General features: G+C 41.0%; 1 protein-coding gene across 3 annotated transcripts in view; it reads left to right on the top strand.

Annotated features, from left to right (window-relative positions):
* The first annotated feature begins 12,826 nt into the window (after positions 1 to 12,826).
* The window catches only part of TRAPPC8 (trafficking protein particle complex 8), a 132,152-nt gene continuing 126,061 nt past the window's right edge, over positions 12,827 to 18,917 (top strand). For 2 of the 3 annotated variants that reach the window (XM_036757723.1, XM_036757715.1), the window contains exon 1: positions 12,827 to 13,273. In XM_036757723.1, coding sequence (XP_036613618.1) covers positions 13,117 to 13,273 — 157 coding nt within the window. In that variant the 5' untranslated portion in view covers positions 12,827 to 13,116. Of the gene's footprint in view, positions 13,274 to 14,633; positions 14,650 to 18,917 lie in introns of those variants that run through there. The other variant, XM_036757729.1, reaches the window with a different exon arrangement.

The raw sequence follows: 18,917 nt of genomic DNA, 5'->3' as shown, positions 1-18,917 counted from the left end.
AGCATGTTCATAGAGAGTAGAGAAGTAGTCAACAGATAAAGTATGAAGATTGAAAATTAGTGAGAGAGTATGGATGATAGAGGGGTAAATCTTCTACAAAGAATGGGATGAAATGGGATTATTTGTGCATATAGAGGAGTCTGTTTTGGCAAATTCAAGGGCCACTTCTTTGAGTGAAAAAGGTGAAGGAGCAAATAGTGGTAGGGGGCCACTAAGATGAGGGAGAGGAGAAAAGAAGAGTTGATTAGGGCTACACAGTGTTAATGATTTAAAGGACATGCTTAATCCTTCATTGTGGAGACTGGAACAATGATAGGCTAAATGTATTAAAGATCTGCTTTTTGGAGAACCTTACATAAACTAGTATCAAGGAGGGAAGGTAGCTTTGTGGATTGGATGAATTGTTTATCCTGGAATGGGCTATAGTTGTTAATGCCCTGGGGGTATCGCATTCATAAAGGTCCTAGAAAGCTAATTTGTACATCTTTAATGTATATTTATGTGAGAACCGTGGTTTTGGGGGGATCACTGGACTTCCTAGGCACGGCCAAAGTCCTGAGGAAAAACTCTGTGATAATCTCTAGGGAAGGCTGTACCTACCACAGGATTCCCAGAGGAAGACCAAGTGGTAGCCATCCCTTAATCTGTGGGGATCACAGGGCCTCCTAGGGGTCAGACCCTAAGGAAGACCCAAGCGATGGCCCCTTAGGATGGCAGTAAGATCACAAGGCTCCCGAGACAGGGCCGGAAGTCCCAAGCAATGTCCCCTTAAGAAGGCCGTGCAGACCACAGGGTTCCCCAAGGGAATCCAGAGTGGTAGCCCTCTTAACACTGCGGTGGGGATCACAGGACACCCCAAGACAAGATCCAGGAGTAAGCCCAGTGAGCTTCCACTGCCTGTTACTTCCCTTCACTTGACCCTAGGAAAATCCATGTGATTTGCCCATTCACACCCAAAGAACTCAGGACCAGAGTGGGCAGAGGAAGGCATTTTATTACACTCCCTGAGAGAGCAGGTGTAGCACTCACTGGAACACTCACACTGATACAGCTGCAGGAGCAGGGGTAACCATTCCCTCCACTCCTGCTAGAGTCATGGTTAGTTTACAATCTTTTTTTTTTTTACATAGTTTTCCTAGGTTATATAGTTTATATAAATAGGATAATAAGGATACAGAAGCAAAAGTGAAGTTAATTAGATTTTCCTTGTCTTAGTTTAGGATTAAACTATATTCTTTTACTTCCCCTACTTTCGCTCTTTAACATATGCAAATCAGTAGGCCTGGATTCTTGACCAAGACCAGACCCTAGATAAGCTTGAACAGGTTCAAGTGGGTTTGGCCTCTCTAATTCCCTAAACTGCCTTCTCAAAAAGTATGCACATGGGTACAAGCCTCTGACCTCTCACCTGACCGACCTTGAGGCCTGGTTTCTGCTAAAGCTGGGGAGGGCAGGGAAGCACACCTTTAGTTCTGTGGAAAAAAAACTCCTCCTCCCATTTCTTACAATTTATATTTAGTAAAAGTGTTGGTTTTTAAAAAAAGTATCAACCTCTCCAGACTGAGGACTTGCATTTGGGGCCAGCACCTGCTGGTAGGATAACTCCACAAAATTCAGCATTTTTATTGTAGCTGAAGAGCCCAAACTTTCAGGGGCCTAGGGGATTTTGGCTAAATTTGAACCCTCTATCTGGGATTGCATGAAAAGGAGACTTAGTTTTGAGTTCAACCTGATCTAGGTTTCTCTACCCTGAAGTAACACATCAGGCAAGTTGCCAACCCTGGATGATATGTGCAGGCTGGTGGAAGCTGTTGACTAGAACCAATTTACACAAAAGAAGGAAGCTTAGTGACCATATCCAAAAAATCCCTTCTACACCATATCTAAAACGGGGTCATCCAGCTCTTGCTTGAATATCATTACCAAGGGGGAACTCTCTACTTCCCAAAAAAATCTATTCCATTTTGGATTGTTGTTGTTCATCCTTCATTTTTGAATAAGACCAATAACATTATGATATTGAGGTGGTAAATAAAATAGTGGATGATAAGTGATGTATTGACTTGCATATGAGTTAGATTTAAGTGAGGCAGGGCTGCTCAGAGTCATCAGTCTCACTCTCTCTTCCAGAGTCATTGAAGTCCAGCAGCAAGACAAAGTCAGGATGACTGGTGATGGTTCAGGATACAGTGGATAACCTTGGCTTCTTCCATGTCTAACCAAGCTCTAAGTGGTCCACAGAGTTTGCTTCAGTTGCCTTTGTGACCAATGGAACAAATTGTTCTTGTCCACCCATTCAGCTGGAAGAAGTCTTCACATGTTTGAGGTATCAACCATAACTCACCAATGGGTTTGAAGCCTATTGGCTGTTCCCAACCTGTTTTAGCCTTTCTGCCAAGGTGGTTTACTGGAGTGTGGTCGATGAGCATGCTACAGCTTCTTGGAGTCACAGGTGAGAATCGGGTGACAAGTGGACAGCACAGGTGGGTAAACAGCCCTAAAAAGGGCTTAGCAAGCACTCTCACCAGAGGTGCTAATCTTCACTGAACACTTTATATACTCCAATTTTTGGATAGCTCCCAAGTGAGTGGGAGCAGCCACTTTCCATTGGGTGCATAGATGAGAACAGGCTCTGTCTCTAAAACTATCAGACCAGGACATCCTTTCTCTCTTTCTGGCAGTGTCCAGGAAGTGAAGATGCTGTTCATCCAAAGCTTAGGCATCATGCACTGACCTGGGCAAAGAAGTACGGCTACCTCTCCCCCACACCTCCGACTTTAGGCCATGTGGCCACAAAAACAGGTTTGGGGTTTGAGTCTGTTTCCTTTGTTCTTTTTAGTTCCAGGTATTGATAGTAGACTATTATGCCCCTAGATGTTGGGGGTGTGTGTGTATGTTTGTTCTTGCTATATTTTTGAAGTAAATATTTCTTTGTAAAAGCTAATCTGACTGTTAAATGGTCCAAGGTACCCCTAAGATTTGGTGAACACCATAGGTAAGGGCTTGAGTCATGGGAAGAGAGATTAGACACTTCCCCAAACCCCTTAAGGGTACTAAAATGGTGGAGGACGGAAGGGGACAGGGAAGAGGCAAAAATGTAAAATACTTGACTTTCAGGTAGTGGGGGCCAGAGTAGTAGTCACTATTACATTAAAAAGGGGCAAATCCCCTCTCCACAGTTAGAAGTCAAAGGGAGAAATGTTGAGACTTCAAGTCACACATTCAAAAGAGAGGAAGAAAAAGTGAAATCATAAGCTATTTTTCCTCAGAAAAACCTACCAAACTGATGACTTCTTGCTTAGACAGGAATCATCGTTGACTCTGTCTTTTGCCTCTTTTTGTATCCCCAGAGCTTAGCTTAGCATAGTAACTGATATATAGCAGGCACTTAACTAAATGTTTATCAAATTGAACTGAATCTTTGACATAGCTTTCATAGTGATAAGGGATTACGGGGAACAACTAAGATTCTCTGGTCACTAGTGTACTTTAGCAAAAGGCCCATAGAAAGTGTCCATGTCCAGCCTGCTTTATGGGGTGACACCCGTCCAGCAGATTGGGGGACCCCCATCATACCACATTATACTATTTAATATCTTATAAAGCAATTTACATAAATGAGCTGATTTAATCCTTGTAATAGTCCCATGAGGTAGATATTAATAATCTCATTTTACAGATGAGGAAACTGAGGCCTATGGAGATCAAGGACTTGCCGTAGGTCACCTAGTTAGTGAAATGATAGAGCAAGAACTCCAAACTAGGTCTTCTGATTACAAGTTCAGTGATCTTTCCATTATACCACACCAATAGAATCAAAGGATTCTATGATTCCTACCTTTCACTTGCATCTATATTTCTTTTTTCAAAAAATGTTTTATTAATAATATTTTTTAAATCAATGTAATTTCCTAATGGTTTCTTTCCCTCTCCCAAATAGAACACTCACTTGTAACAGAGAAGCACAATGAATTGTCTTTTGTCCTTTTTGACGTTGGCAATTTGGTTTTCCTCACTTTAAAAAAAATCAGACTAGCTAATTTTTTCTTTTCTTTTTTTTTTGAGTTTAAATCATTATTTATTTAATATTTTTAGTTTTCAGCATTAATTTTCACAAGATTTTGAGTTACAAATTTTCTCCCCTTTTCCCTCCCCACCTACCCTCCCTAAGAAGGCAAGCAATTCAACATAGGCCACACATGTATCATTATGCAAAACCCTTCCACAATACTCATGTTGTGAAAGACTAACTACATTTTGCTCCTTCCTATCCTATCTCCCTTTATTCAGTTTTCTCCCTTGACCCTGCCCCTTTTCAAAAGTGTTTCCTTTTGATTACCTCCTCCCCCTTTCTGCCCTCCCTTCTATCGTTCCCCCTTTATTATCTCCTTCCTCCTTCTTTCCTGTGGGGTAAGATACCCAATTGAGTGTGTATGGTATTCCCTCCTCAGGTCAAATCCAATGAGAGCAAGATTTACTCATTCCCCCTCACCTGCCCCCTCTTTCCTTCCTACAGAACTGCTTTTTCTTGCCACTTTTATGTGAGATAATTTACCCTGTTCTATCTCTCCCTTTCTCCCTCCTCAATATATTCCTCTCTCATCCCTTAATTTGATTTTATTTTTTTAGATATCCCTTCATATTCCACTCACCCTGTGCCCTCCATCCATATATATGTGTGTGTGTGTGTGTGTGTGTGTGTGTGTGTGTGTATGTATTCCCTTCAGCTACCCTAATACTGAGGTCATCATCTTTCCATGCAGGAATGTAAACAGAACAGTTCAACTTTGTAAGTCCCTTGTGATTTCTCTTTCTCGTTTACCTTTTCATGCTTCTCTTGATTCTTGTGTTTGAAAGTCAAATTTTCTATTCAGCTTTGGTCTTTTCACTGAGAAAATTTGAAAGTCCTCTATTTTATTGAAAATCCATATTTTGCCTTGGAGCATGATACTCAGTTTTGCTGGGTAGGTGATTCTTGGTTTTAATCCTAGCTTCATTGACCTCCAGAATATCATATTCCAAGTCCTTCTATCCCTTAAGGTAGAAGCTGCTAGATCTTGTATTATTCTGATTATGTTTCCACAATACTCAAATTGTTTCTTTCTGGTTGCTTGCAGTATTTTCTCCTTGATCTGGGAGCTCTGGAATTTGGCAACAATATTCCTAGGAGATTTCTTTTTGGGATCTTTTTGAGGAGGTGATCTGTGGATTCTTTCAATTTCTGTTTGACCCTCTGGCTCTAGAATATTAGGGCAGTTCTCCTTGATAATTTCTTGAAAGATGATGTCTAAGTTCTTTTTTTTGATCGTGGGTTTCAGGTAGTCCAGTAACTTTTAAATTGTCTCTCCTGGATCTATTTTCCAGGTCAGTGGTTTTTCCAATGAGATATTTCACATTGTCTTCCACTTTTTTATTCCTTTGGTTCTGTTTTATAATATCTTGATTTCTCATCAAGTCACTGGCTTCCACTTCCTCCAATCTAATTTTTAAGGTAGTATTTTCTTCAGTGGTCTTTTGGACCTCCCTTTCCATTTGGGTAATTCTGCCTTTCAAGGCATTCTTCTCCTCATTGGCTTTTTGGAGCTCTTTTGCCATTTGAGTTAGTCTATTTTTTAAGCTGTTGTTTTCTTCAGTATTTTTTTGGGTCTCCTTTAACAAGTTGTTGCCTCGTTTTTCATGGTTTTCTTGCATCATTCTCATTTCTCTTCCCAATTTTTCCTCTACTTCTCTAACGTGCTTTTCCAAATCTTTTTTGAGCTCTTCCATGGCCTGAGACCAGTTCATGTTTTTCTTAGAGGCTTTTGATGTAGGCTTTTTGACTTAGTTGTCTTCTTCAGGTTGTATGTTTTGGTCATCTTTGTCACCAAAGAAAGATTCCAAAGTCTGAGTCTGAATCTGAGTCCATTTTCACTGCCTGGCCATGTTCTGAGCCAACTACTTGACCCTTGAGTTTTTCATCAGGGTATGACAGCTCGTAGAGTACAGAGTATTTTGTTCCAAGCTTGAGGGGATGTGCTGTTGTTTTCAGAGCTATTTCCATACAGCTAGCTCTGCCACACCAGCACTCCTCTTCCCCCAAGAAATGACAACCCAGACCTGACTCAGATCTTCAGCAGGCTTTGCACTCCAGCTCTGATCCACCAGTTAATTCCTCCCACCAGGTGGACCTGGGGCCAGAAGCAATTGCAGCTGTAGTTCTGTAGCTGCACCACCTCTGCTGCCCCCAGGGTGGTGGCCGAACTGCAAACTCCTTCACTCTGTCCCTGCAGCTTTTCCCACTAACCTTCTCTGTTGTCTTTGGTGTTTGTGGGTTGAGAAGTCTGGTAACCACCACAGCTCACTGATTCAGGGCACTAGGGCCTGTTCCACCCAGCTCCCAGTCTGGTTGGTTGGGGCGTGGCCCACGCTTGGCTCTGCTCCACTCTGCTCCCAGCTCCATGCGCGATAGACCTTATCCAGGAACCATCCAGGCTGTCCTGGGCTGGAGCCTTGCTTCCCTCTGCTATTTTGTGGGTTCTGCAGTTCTGGAATTTGTTCAGTCATTTTTCATAGGTTTTTGGAGGGACCTGGGGGGGAGCTCATGCAAGTCCCTGCTTTCCAGCTGCCCCCCAATTTTTTCTATTTTTAAAAAAAATATGGATCCTGGTTTTAATGAGCAATTTAATAGTTTTTTTTTTAATCCATTGGTTTTGATTTTGTCAGTCTCATCTTTGATTTTCATAATTTCTCTTTTGGTGTTTAGTTGAAGTTTTAAAATTGATGTTTTTTTAGTCTTTGTTATTTGTTTTCAGTTGCAACCTTAATTAATTGATCTTTTCTTTCTCTTTTTTTTTTTTGTTGATAGAAGTGTTTAGATATACAACTTTCCCCCAAGGAGTGCTCTGGCTATACCACAAAAGATTTCATATGCTATATCATTATTGTAATTTCTTTGATATAATTATTTATGGTTTCTATTATTTGTTCTTCAATCCACTGATTGTTAAGGATTAAATTATTTAGTTTTCAATTCTTTTTTTGTCTGTTTATGGTAGAGATCTCCCTATCTCTACCATAGGGGCAATTTTCAAGGTGCTGAATACCTTCCTTTGAATCTTTTCTTTTTTAATAGAGCTAAATCCAAAGCTTTAATTCAATAAAACAATTTTTATTACATATTACAATATGTCCTTTTTATTACTGCTTGAAATACTCAACTTGTCATGCTTGTCATAGATGCTAATTAGGTTAATTCTTCCTACACAGACTTTTGTTGATTTTGACCAACTTGCACGTAAATACATTTTTATGTGTTAGTTTTTCAAGCAGCATGTACAAGTTTATTATTTTCATTATTTTTTTAAAAAGGATGTTATATGTATTTTTGCTTTAGAGTTTCTCAGTTGGTTTCATTTGTTTCCAAATAAATGGCCCAGCAATTATTTTAATCAGTTACATTAGTCTCATTATAGATTTGGACACATTTTAAGTAGCAATATTTTAAAAATATATGTTATATTTTCCTCTCAATTACACACTAAAACAATTTTAAACTTTTTTTTAGTTTTGAGTTCCAAATTCTATCCCTCCCATCCCCCCTCCCTCTCCTTCCTGAGACAGTAAGCAATCAGACATACATGTACAGTTATGTAAAATATTTTTGTACAGGAAGACTCAAAAGAAAAAGAATAAAAGAAAGAAAGTGAAAAACAGCATGTTTCAGTCTATATTCAAATGATGTCAGATCTTTCTCTGGAAGAGGATAGTATGCTTCATCATTAGACCTTTGGGGTTGTCTTAGATCATTGTATTGCTGAGAATAGCTAAGTCATTCACAGTTCTTCATTGAACAATATTGTTGTTACTGTGTACAACATTCTCCTGGTTCTGTTTACTTCACTATGCATTAGTTCATGTAAGTTTTTCCCGGTTTTTCTGAAATCATCCTGCTTTTCATTCTTATAGCACAATAATACTCCATTATATTTCATATACCACAACTTGTTCAGCCTGTCTCCCAACTGATGGGCATCTGTTTCATTTCCAATTCCTAGCCACCACAAAAAGAGCTGTTATAATTATTTTTGTACAAATAGGTCCTTTCCCCCTTTTTTGGATGTCTTTGGGACGTAGACCTAGCAGTGGTATTGCTGGATCAAAGGGTATGCACAGTTTTATAGCCCTTTGGGCATAGTTTCAAATTGCTCTCCAGAATGGTTGGATGAGTTCACAACTTCACCAATAGTGCATTAGTGCCCCAGATTTCCCACATCCCCTTCAACATTTCTTTGGATCTTTTAATGCTTTGTCATACCAATGGTTCAGTCCAGAGTAGAAAATTAGATATATTCGCTATAGATGGTGAAATCCTCCAGTTTGTTGATGACATAACGTTGATCGCATAAAGTTCTGCATTCAGAGCATCCTAAATGAGATCCAAAATCTTGCAAAGAGTTAGATCTATCTATATAAGAAAAACCAAATAGATGAATACTGCCTATCATTCGGTATATAGCATAGTTAGATAGATAATCCATAGATCTGTTCCATCAGTACATGCATCTTAGACATAGCAGTTAGACAATGAACTGGGCTCAAAACTGAATGAGAAGGAGAAAGTGATCTATATTACTTTTGGGAAGTTGTGTGGTACTCTTGGTGACCCCAACATTCTCCCTGAAACAAAAATCTTATCCTTGTCCACACTAATTTTTCTTTTTTGGTTATACTATGTAGCTGCAAATCATAGACAATCATTGTCTTTGAAGAAGCAAAATTAGGGAAAAGCAAAAAGAAAAATAGTGAGATGCATGGTAGGCACTGGTAAATCTTAGTGTATTACCTAGGAAGAAATTCCCATAAGAAAAGGCATAAAATTTTTAGAGAAATATGTGAACAAAAAAAGGATGTAGGTAGGTCATGCTCACGCAACAAGAATGAAGGACAATAGATGGAAAGCCTACGAGCTCCACTAGCACAAGCACCATGTCAAGAGATCTAGAAGAAGGTTCTCAGTGTATTGGTTGTAGAACCACAGACACTCAAATTTGGTAGGGATTGAAGAGGCTATCTAATCCAACCCATATATAAATTGGAATCTGCTTTACCACAGCACTGATAGCCTCCCCTTGCGGGGGATTGCCTTATCTCTAAAGGCAACACATTTCACTTTTCGCTATCTCTAATTGTTACGACTTTTTCCTTACATTGAGCCTGAGTTTGCATCTCTGAAATTTCTGCCTATTGTCCCTATTTTTGCTTTCTGAGGCTAACCAAAATAAGTCATATCCTTCTTCTACATAATGACCCTTCAGATATTTGAAGATAGCTATCATATTTCTTCTCAGTCTTTTTTTCATTTGTGTGATGTTGTATAAAATATTTCAACTTTTTTTAATCTGCAAAATGTAGTGATGGAGTTAGCTTATTATTATCTGTGGCCTAGTCATCTATGTGCCACAGAGCCCACTTGCTGCCACCATCTGATTTCTCAGTGTTAAAGTCATAGACCTGATTACTATATCTATAAAAATTCTACAGGGTTCATACTGCAATCAACTTCTGTCAAAAATCATGGCAGTTGGGGAACTATTTTGTTGTGGTGATTGGTTGTTGTCCTTTGTTCTTGAAGAGGACCAAAATGACATCGCTATGTTAGAGTCAAATTACAATGTGTCTGACTGTGGCTAATCAGACCAATACGAGCTTGGAATGTTATACCACAGGTTGGTCACAAATAATCCATGTGAATATTTGGGGTGGTGTTATGGCAAGCAAAGTGGGACTTTTTGTTTTGTTCTTTTTCCTTTTGGAGTTCTAGTTCTTCTCAGCACTAAGGTAATCAAGTGCCTTTGATTGAGTCTTTGAAGCAAGAGTCTTTGATGACTTGCTTAAGTCACAAGAAAGCCTAAGTCACATAAGTTTGAGTCACATGGTTGTGATACCCTCTCTGGGCCGACCCTGAAGAAGTGTATATGTACTTTGAGGTTAGCATTTTGCTTTGGGGGCTCAGTCATTGGAAGAGCACTCCTGTGATTTTGCCAGACGAGACTTTGGGTAGCCATTAAGAAGCCCCTCAGCTTTGAAAACCCAGATGTTCATGCTTCTCTTTCTGGTAACCGTGCATGTATTGCTATGGTCAAACAGTTAGAAGCCTCTCTTTTGATTTGTATTTATTTGCTCTGTTTATATAATTTCTGCTTATAATTTCTGTTTGTGTTTTCTCTGAAGTTCAAGGTGCTGGCTTTCCCCACTGAACTAAGTGAATGATATATGTATGTTATGTATGTTTGTTAAAGTGAGATTGAAAACCCCTTAAAGTTGCTTTTCTTAGAAAAGCAGATCAAAGAACCTCTGCTAGCAGCGCTCCTGTGTGCTGGTGTTATTGACCTTACACAGCCACAATAACTGCAAATAACATTGTTGTTACAGGTGGATTCTCTAAATTTGCACATCTTGCTTTTCTTTTGAGCTACTTCAATTCTTCTTTGCTCATACAGCATAGAGCACAGCATCTTCTCAATGAGGGCACACCATGCTGGGTGATCCTGTGCCAGTGTCTCCCCATGTTACACAATTAATTCCAAAAGTGATACTTGTATTTCCTGTGATAAAGTTCCATTTTGCTCAGATAGACATACGGGCAGTTCTTCTATACTGGGTATTTTGAAACTGCAAATTTGTTCCAATATGATTAATATATTAGCAAATATTCTGAGCATAATGAGAATTTTGAATTTACTTCTGTGATATTTCTTCTGAGAAACAGTGAGAATCCAGAAAACTGCACCATTTCACAGTAACTCATGAGCTGCAAGCTACCTTTCCAGGGACCACTTCCATAAGTAAATTTCAGGGCTTTTTCAAGATAAAGTGCCAGATTTATTATATGTCTTCTGGTACAGGAGAAGCTATGACCGGAGAAGGGATGGTCTGCATCACCTCCCACCCTCATCTCCTTCCACCATGGTCTCGCACCCAAGCTCAAGGCCTAGATACCTAGCTTGCAGCTTCTATTTATTATAGTATTTATTAACCATTTACAATTGTCCTGTTTTTATAATTAGGTTCCTTTTTTAATGTATTCTTTGTACTTTTGAGAGTTGTATCCCTAAACTCCATTTCCCCCATAAGCTCTGTGGTTTTTGATTGAGTGATTTTGTACAACACCATGTTATTTGGGAATGCATATGTCAAGTTATAGCAAAGCTCTCTCAGTAGTTAGAAAGCTAGTTCTGATCTGAATCTACAATGGATCTTTTCCTGCTAGGAACATTTCAGAAGGAGGCTGGAGTCTTTCTAGGTCTATCTTTGTTAGGATTACAACTCCCTCAGGGCTGGGCCAAAAACAACTTCTGTAGGTCAACGTAATTGTTAGGGGTGGGGGGGGGTGGGGGGGGGGGTAAGGCAACATTGATCTGGGTTTTCACTTCAGTGAATTCATTGCTTCAACTGTTTATCTTGGAATTGGAGCCAAAATATTCCCACTATCCCCACATTTTTTTAAGTAGATGAGGGGGATATTTCTTAATGTTCAGGTCACCCTGATAAAAAGTGGTAGCTATCAAGATTTTCTTCTTTCCAAGATTTCAGAGTCATTACTGATACAAAATCTATTCACAGCTAGAAATTATTATAATTTGAAAGTCTTGACAAATTTAAGTGCTTCAGTGGATTGGTCAGAAAGTATGCACCCTATATCTTTATACTAAGTGTATTTAAGCTCCTGAAGGATAGAGAGGATGTTTTTTTTTTTGCTTTTTATTCCCTGCACTTAGCACAGTGCTTGGCACATAGTGTTTAATAAATACCCTATCTTTCCTTTTGTTATGGGGCATGCTCTTTAAGCAGGGCCAATGACATAATCTGAGAGTTGCTTTATCTTGTTCCCCCAACCAGTCTGTGAGGGAGGTAAACTTAAGTTTTCAGTAAGTTTGCTTGAATCTCGTCTTGGCATTTATGATTCCATTTTGTAGAAATCTGAGAAGTGACTAATTCCCATAAACTGAAAGCTGGTTGGAAACCAGAGATTTATATCCATTCCTAGCACTGTACCCTGCATATTATAAAACTTCAAAATACTTACTAAATGGATGAATGAGTGAGACTTCATCATTAAGTAATTCCTAGCACAGTTTTAAATGGAAAAACGGGCAAGGACATCCAAGGACCTTAAAACCTTCCTTGAAGAAAAGTTGAGCATCACCGTTCGAATGCACTACTACACTAAATACCCACTCTGCTCCAGTTCCCGTTTGTATTTTAACCAAATATACTAAATTCTTGCTCTCTGGTGGTCAGAGTGGAACCTGCCCTAGTTCCTCCTAAGAAAAGCTCAAAGCCAGATGATATCTGCATCATTGGATCAATTTCAGGTAAACTGGGTCAAACTCTTTGTAAGTGACAGGTTGTAAACCTTGGGGCCACGGCGTAGGATGCCGGGAAAGAATGCAAACAGTTGCAAAACAGCTGCGGAAAAAGAATGCAAGTCTCTGCCCTGGGGCGCTCAGTGCGTTTGCGTCACCAGACAGCTGGGCCTCTAGGGAGCGCGCGTTCCTCTCCGCAAGCACCGCCCCACAAACTTAGTCACCATCCGCGCTCTCGCTTCTGGAGTCCAGCCGGGGCAGGTTTTCGAACTTCAAATGTGACAGCCTCGCCACAAGGCGCATGCCCACACCGCTTTCTTTTACTCTTTACCCTCCTCACCTCACAACAGCCCCACCCGCGCAGCTCTAATTCTACCAGGTCCCCACTCAGCTTCCGGCTCCCCTCCCAGTCCATCCCTCCCACTTCTCTTTCCTCCGTCTTTGACCCAGTCACGTGAGGGACGAGCGCGGGGGCTGCTGGGACTGGTACTGCCGGTCGATCCGGGTTCGGCCTCAACATGGAGGCTCCTGTCGGGCGGTGACCGAGGGCTGCGGGGAGGAGGACTGAGAGGCGATTCTTGGGTCCCACTTACCCCGCGGGGGATGTGAGGGGCGGCGGCGCAGACGCGGGGGTCGCGAAAGTCGAGGCGGCGGCGGCGGTCGGAGCGGCTCCTTCCACCCCGGGCTCGGGTGAGCGGCCCCGCCCGGCTGGGCCCGGGCGGAGGCGGTCGCGGGGGTCGCTGTCAGCCGCAGCGGCGGCGGCGCGGCCGCGATGGCCCAGTGCGTGCAGTCGGTGCAGGAGCTGATCCCGGACTCGTTCGTGCCCTGCGTGGCCGCGCTGTGCAGCGAGGAGGCCGAGCGGCTCACCCGCCGCAACCACCTCAGCTTCGCCGAGCTCCTCAAGCCTTTCTCCCGCCTTACCTCCGAGGGTACGTGTCGCCGGCGTCCGGGCCGGGTGCGGGCGAGGAGCCTGGGGGAGGCGGGGAGGGAATGTTTACATCCTCGGGCCGAGGCCCCTCGGGGGTTGCTGGGCCTTGGAGGCGGGGCCAGGCGGGCATGCAGCAGCCCCGTTTCCCGGGGTCCACCTCGACCGCCTCAGCATCCTCACCTGCACTCTCCCCATCTGCGTCGCGCCCAAGTATCAGCTTTCCGGCTGTAGGAAAAACGCGAGCTCAGGAGAAGAGCTTCGGGGCTGTCATCGCTCGCCGTCGCGGGTCGCCAGCTGTGCGGGGAGGAGGAGGTGGGGGGGGGGGCTGGAACTCAGCCTTAGCACCTGAGAGGAGGAGAGGAAGTTGCTAGGCGAATTTGGGGGCGCGGTGGGGTGGGGGGAATTGGTGTAAGAGAATGTCACCTGACAGACCAAGTTAGTTGTCTCTAGGCTTGACTTAGGGTCATGGTTAAGAAGGTATTTGTTATCTTGAGCTTCCTATTTAAGCAAACTTTCTTGAGATGTATGTAGTCCCGTACTTTGGTGTTTATCTGAGTCCGCTTCCTCCTTTAAGTCTGCTGTTTTACATCTGATATGCACTCTTTAAAATTTTCATCTAGTAATCATAAGAATTCCAGCATGAGTGATGAACCCTACAATAAGCCCTTCTTGTTAGGACTGAATTGCTTCCATGTAATGAATAAGCAAAGTAAGTCAGTTGTTGGGTTGTTAGCAATTCTTAAACTTTTTTGGTCTCAGGACCCCTTTACACCCTTCAAAATTATTGAGGAAACGTCCTTCCCAAGAGCTTTTGTGTATGTGGATTCTATTATTAATATTTACTATATTGGAAATTAAAGCATCCTAGTATTGTCATGAAAATCATCTTGACCTTTTGAACCCTTTGAAAGGGCCTGGGGAGGAGTTGCACTTTGAGAACAGCTGTGATAAATCAACCATTGACTGACATTGATCATGGATTGACTGGGTTATCTAGAAATGTAGAATTAGATGGGACCCAAAGAGCATCTAGTCCATTCTTCTCTCCTCAGACAGGTAAATGACTTAACTAAACTATTCAAGAAAGTTAGAATCACCTTGTTGGAAGAGACCTCAGAGGCCAACTAGTCCAAGGAGTACCTAAGAAGAATTCCTTCTATGATATATTTGACAATTGGTTGTCTAGCCTAGCTGGATACCTAGCTGTCTCTTCTTTTACTGAAGAGACTGCATCTGTTCTCCAGTTTTAGGTACTTTAATTGGGAGGAGCAAAAGAACTGAATTTCAAGATTGTAGTTGCAAAAAATCCTAAGGATAGAAGTTACAGATCACAACTCCAGGTATAGTGTAACCAGCATCCTGCAACAGACTAACAAGGTACATGTGAAATCCTATTACAGTGAATATTATTATACACAGTCTGTAAGCAACACTATTTTTGTGTTCAGAGAGTGGCCAAATGTTAGCTGTGCCCTTTGATTTGGTTAACAGGAATTCAACACAACAATAATCTAGTAATGTGGATACCACAGATGCATGCAATACTCTATGATAAAATGCGCTAGAATGATATGCTTCTTATACTTGAAAGGGAAAAGGAGGAGAGCTGAGTTGTAGTTGACCTCTTGGCAATATTACTGTTCTGCCATCAAGAAGCAACAGTCCTTCAATTCTTCACTTTTCCCACTTTAAATTTGCCATTCTCATCTTTTCTTAAATTATTCTAGGGAGGAAAACCCAAATTAAATCCTCCAAACATTGATCACTTTAGCACATAAGATCTGGGAAGGGGAAGTGGAAACATTTGGTATATGTGTGACTTTTCCCACTTCTGCTAGATTTAAAGCTATTTCACTGCAGAACAGTTGAACTTCAACAATTTTTAGTATCCCTCCTCCCCCTTTTTTTTTTTTTTTGGTCCAGAATTCTGATTTAATTGGTGTGAATTCACCTGATCTTGAGTAAAACAGATCTCTGGATGCAGATTGGCACCTCATACAATTCAAAATCTAGGAGTGTTGCCTGGAGGAGGGTGGGATCCTCAGAGGTTAAGTGATTTGCCCATTTTCTTGATTCCAGTACGTGTCAGAGGTAGGACTTAAACACAGCTCTCCCTGATTTCAAGGCTGGCCCTTTATTTGCTACCTTTCATTTTGTGAAAACAAAGGTTGTAACAATCCTAACCCGGGAAAATTTCATGTCAGAATCCTATGACATTTCCCGATGGCTAGCAGCGTACTTAATATAACAAAATCTCAATACATATTAAATTTCTTTTAGAGTAAAATTCATCTATCCTTTCTTCCTTCCTTCTTTCCTTCCTTCCTCTCTCCCCTTCTCCCTTCCTTCCTCCCTTTAGTACTTACTTTGTGTGAGGTACTGTGGATACAAAGACAAAAACGACAGTTCTTGCTATCTGGGACGTCACATTCTACTGGGAGGGATAAAACAGGTGCACCACTAATAAATGCCTATGACTCGATTTATTTAAGTGTCTGCGTTGTGTTAGGCACCACTCTATGGGGTACTGGAAATGAAATGAAACTCTTTGCTCTCAAGGAACTTACATATCTTTGAGGAAGACAATATAATAATAGCTAGCATTTATACATACACACTTTAGTGTTTGCAGAGAGCTTTATATATTTTATCTCATTTGATTCTTACAACAGTCCTGTGAAGTAAATGCTATTCTCCTTTTTCAAAAGGGGAAAGTAAGGCTGAGAGAGGTTAAGTACTTGCCTAGGTTCACCCAGAATCACAGGTATCTAAGGCAGGATTTGAAATCAAGTCTTCTGACTCCAAGCCCACGCTCTATCCACTAAACCACCTAACTAGTGTAGTGTGTGTATAGGTTTATTTGACCATAGAAGTAATAATGAAAACTGGAATTTATTGAGTAAGGAAATGACATAGTCAGATCTGTGTTTTAGAAAAATCACTTTAGCAGCCATATGGAGAATGGAGTGAAGTGGGAAGAAACTAGAGACGGGAATCAATTAGAATGCTATTTCACTAGTTCTTTTGAGAGGTGATGAAGGCCTAAACTAGAGTGATGATCATGTGAGTTGAGTGAAGGGGGTGGATATGAGAGATTTTGTGGAGCTAGAAACATCAAAATTTGGCAACTGATTGAATACTAAAGGTGAGGGAGAGTGAGGAGTTGAGTTTGGGAACCTGAGTAACTAGAATGATTATGGTACCCTAAACAGAAAGGGAAAAGTGGTAGATTTGAAGGGATAGCTAAGTGACATGTTGAGACCAAGATATATGCAGGATATTCATTTTAAAGTGTCCAATAAGGAACTGATGATATTAGAGTGGATTTAGGAGAGATTAGGATTGGATATACATACATACATACACATGTATATATGTATATTAACCCCTTCCCCCTCAACTTAATTGTATAAATGTGATAATTCAATTCATTGAAGCTGATGAGATCACCGAGAGGGTAGAGAAGAGGGGTACACATAAAATTAATTGGTAAGAGATAGATGATGATTGAGCTCAAACTTGACAACTGGTTATTCTCTGAATTCTGTATTCCATCTCTGCTTCCCAGTATCTGTTGCCTTGAATGTGCCTGTTCATCTTTAAGCCTCTGAGTCCTTATCGTCTTCTAAGGAGGATATACCTCCTCATCCAAAAAGCCTTTTATGAACTCCCCTTCTTTTTTCTATTTTTCCACAGTATAATCACTTTTTATCACAATACCTTTTCTGCTTTCTTTAAATGTCCTACTGTATCCTTATCCCTTTCCCTTACAGCAAATGACCTTAGCCTTCTGTTTCACTAAGAAGATTGAGGCCATCTGATAGGAACTCCTCTTCACTACTCAAAACTTTTTAGTATCATAATTCCTCTTTGCTGAAGATGAAGTATAACATTCTTTCATTAGGCTAATCTCACTATCTGAGCCCCTTATTCTGATTCTTCTCATTGTCTTTAGAACTTTGCACCAGCAGCTCTCTCTTCTTTGTCAGATAGCTTCAATTTCAATTTCTTTTTTGCCACTGGATCCTTTTCATCTGCCCACAAACGTGTTTAGATCTTCCCAGTTCTAAAAAAAAAAAAAAAGTAGCCCTTCCTTCCAACCATCTATGCCAACTAGCTACTGCTTTTCTTTTCTCTTTACAGTCATATTATTTGCAAAATTGCCTATATGTAGTGCTTTCCATTTCTTTAATGGTTTATATTTAGTTCGTTGCAGTTGTTCTTTTATTCTCTTACTTGACTGAAACTTCTTTGTCAAAGATCTCGATAAACTCTTAGAAAAAGCTATTAATGTTGTTGCTCCCTTCCTTCCCCTCCCCTCCTCCTCCCCTTCCCTCTCCTGGAGGTGATTGGGAGCCACCGAAGATTATTTAATTGGGGGCAGGGGATAACGTGGTTGGACCTGCACTTGAAGAAAAGCAGGATGGAGGATGGATTGAAGTGGAAAAAGACTTGAAGCAGGGAAACAAATCAGCAGATAGTTCCAGTACAGGTGTGAGGTGAAGACCTGCACCCAGGTAGTGGCAGTATCAGAGGAGAGAAGGAGGCATTTTTGAGTGATGTTACAAATAAGGTAAACTCAACAGGCCTTGGCAACAGATTGGATATGGAGGTGGTGGTAAGAGATAATGAGGAGTTGAAGATGACACTTGTGAGTGTGGGTAACTGGGAGAATGGTAGTAGTCTTGACAGTAATAAGGAAGTTAAGAAGAGGTGAGGGTTTGGGGAAAAAGATAATGAGTTCACTTTTGGACGTGCTGAGTTTAAGATGTCTATGGGGCATCTAGTTCAGGATGTCTAGTAGACAAGAAGATGCAAGTCAGGAGGTTAGAAAAGACATTAAAGCTGGATAAGTGGGTTTGAGAATCATCATCAGTAAAGAGATGATAACTAAATCAATCTGTGGGAACTGAGATCGCCAAGTAAAATATAATATTGAGAGAAGAGGGCCCAGGACCGATCCCTGGGGACACCAATTGCTAGCTGGCATGACCTAGATTAAGATCTTGCAAAGGAGATTGAGAAGGAGCAATTAGTAAGTTTTTCCTTACTATAAATCTAAATTTGCCTCATTGCAACTTTTACCCATTGCTTCTAGTTCTCTCTGGGGCTAAACAGGACAAGTCATATCCATCTTAAATATGTTAACCCTTTAAATACTTGACATAAATATCATGTCCCCCCTTTTCCAGGATAAACATCCTAGTTCATTGAACTGGTCCTCATATTACATGATCTGAAGGCATTTCATTGTCCTGGTTGCCCTCCTCTGAATGCTGTTCAGTTTATCAATATTATTCCTAAAGTATGGACACAGTACTTCAGATGTAGTTTGACCAAGACTAAGTGCCCTTTAAATAGTTTATGCTTAATGTTTTGTTTTCCTGACATTGTATTGGAGGTGTTTTCATTTTAGTTATGTTGTACCTTTTTTTGCTTTGTTTCCAGAAAGTGAAATCTGACTTTTCACCCCTTTACCCAATTATCCCCACTTTTGTTTTTAATGTAGTGTTTAGTAGAAAGTCAGTGAGATTTTGGTTGCTCTGCATTGGTCTTAGAAGTACTGGGGGCAGCTAGGTAGCACAATGAATAGAGAACTGGTCCTGCAGTCAGGAGGACCTGAGTTCAAATCCTGTCTGACACTT

Source organism: Trichosurus vulpecula, chromosome 1 (genome assembly GCF_011100635.1).
Source record: "Trichosurus vulpecula isolate mTriVul1 chromosome 1, mTriVul1.pri, whole genome shotgun sequence".
NCBI classification, from domain to species: domain Eukaryota; kingdom Metazoa; phylum Chordata; class Mammalia; order Diprotodontia; family Phalangeridae; genus Trichosurus; species Trichosurus vulpecula.
This window is presented reverse-complemented; position numbering and strand designations above follow the sequence as displayed.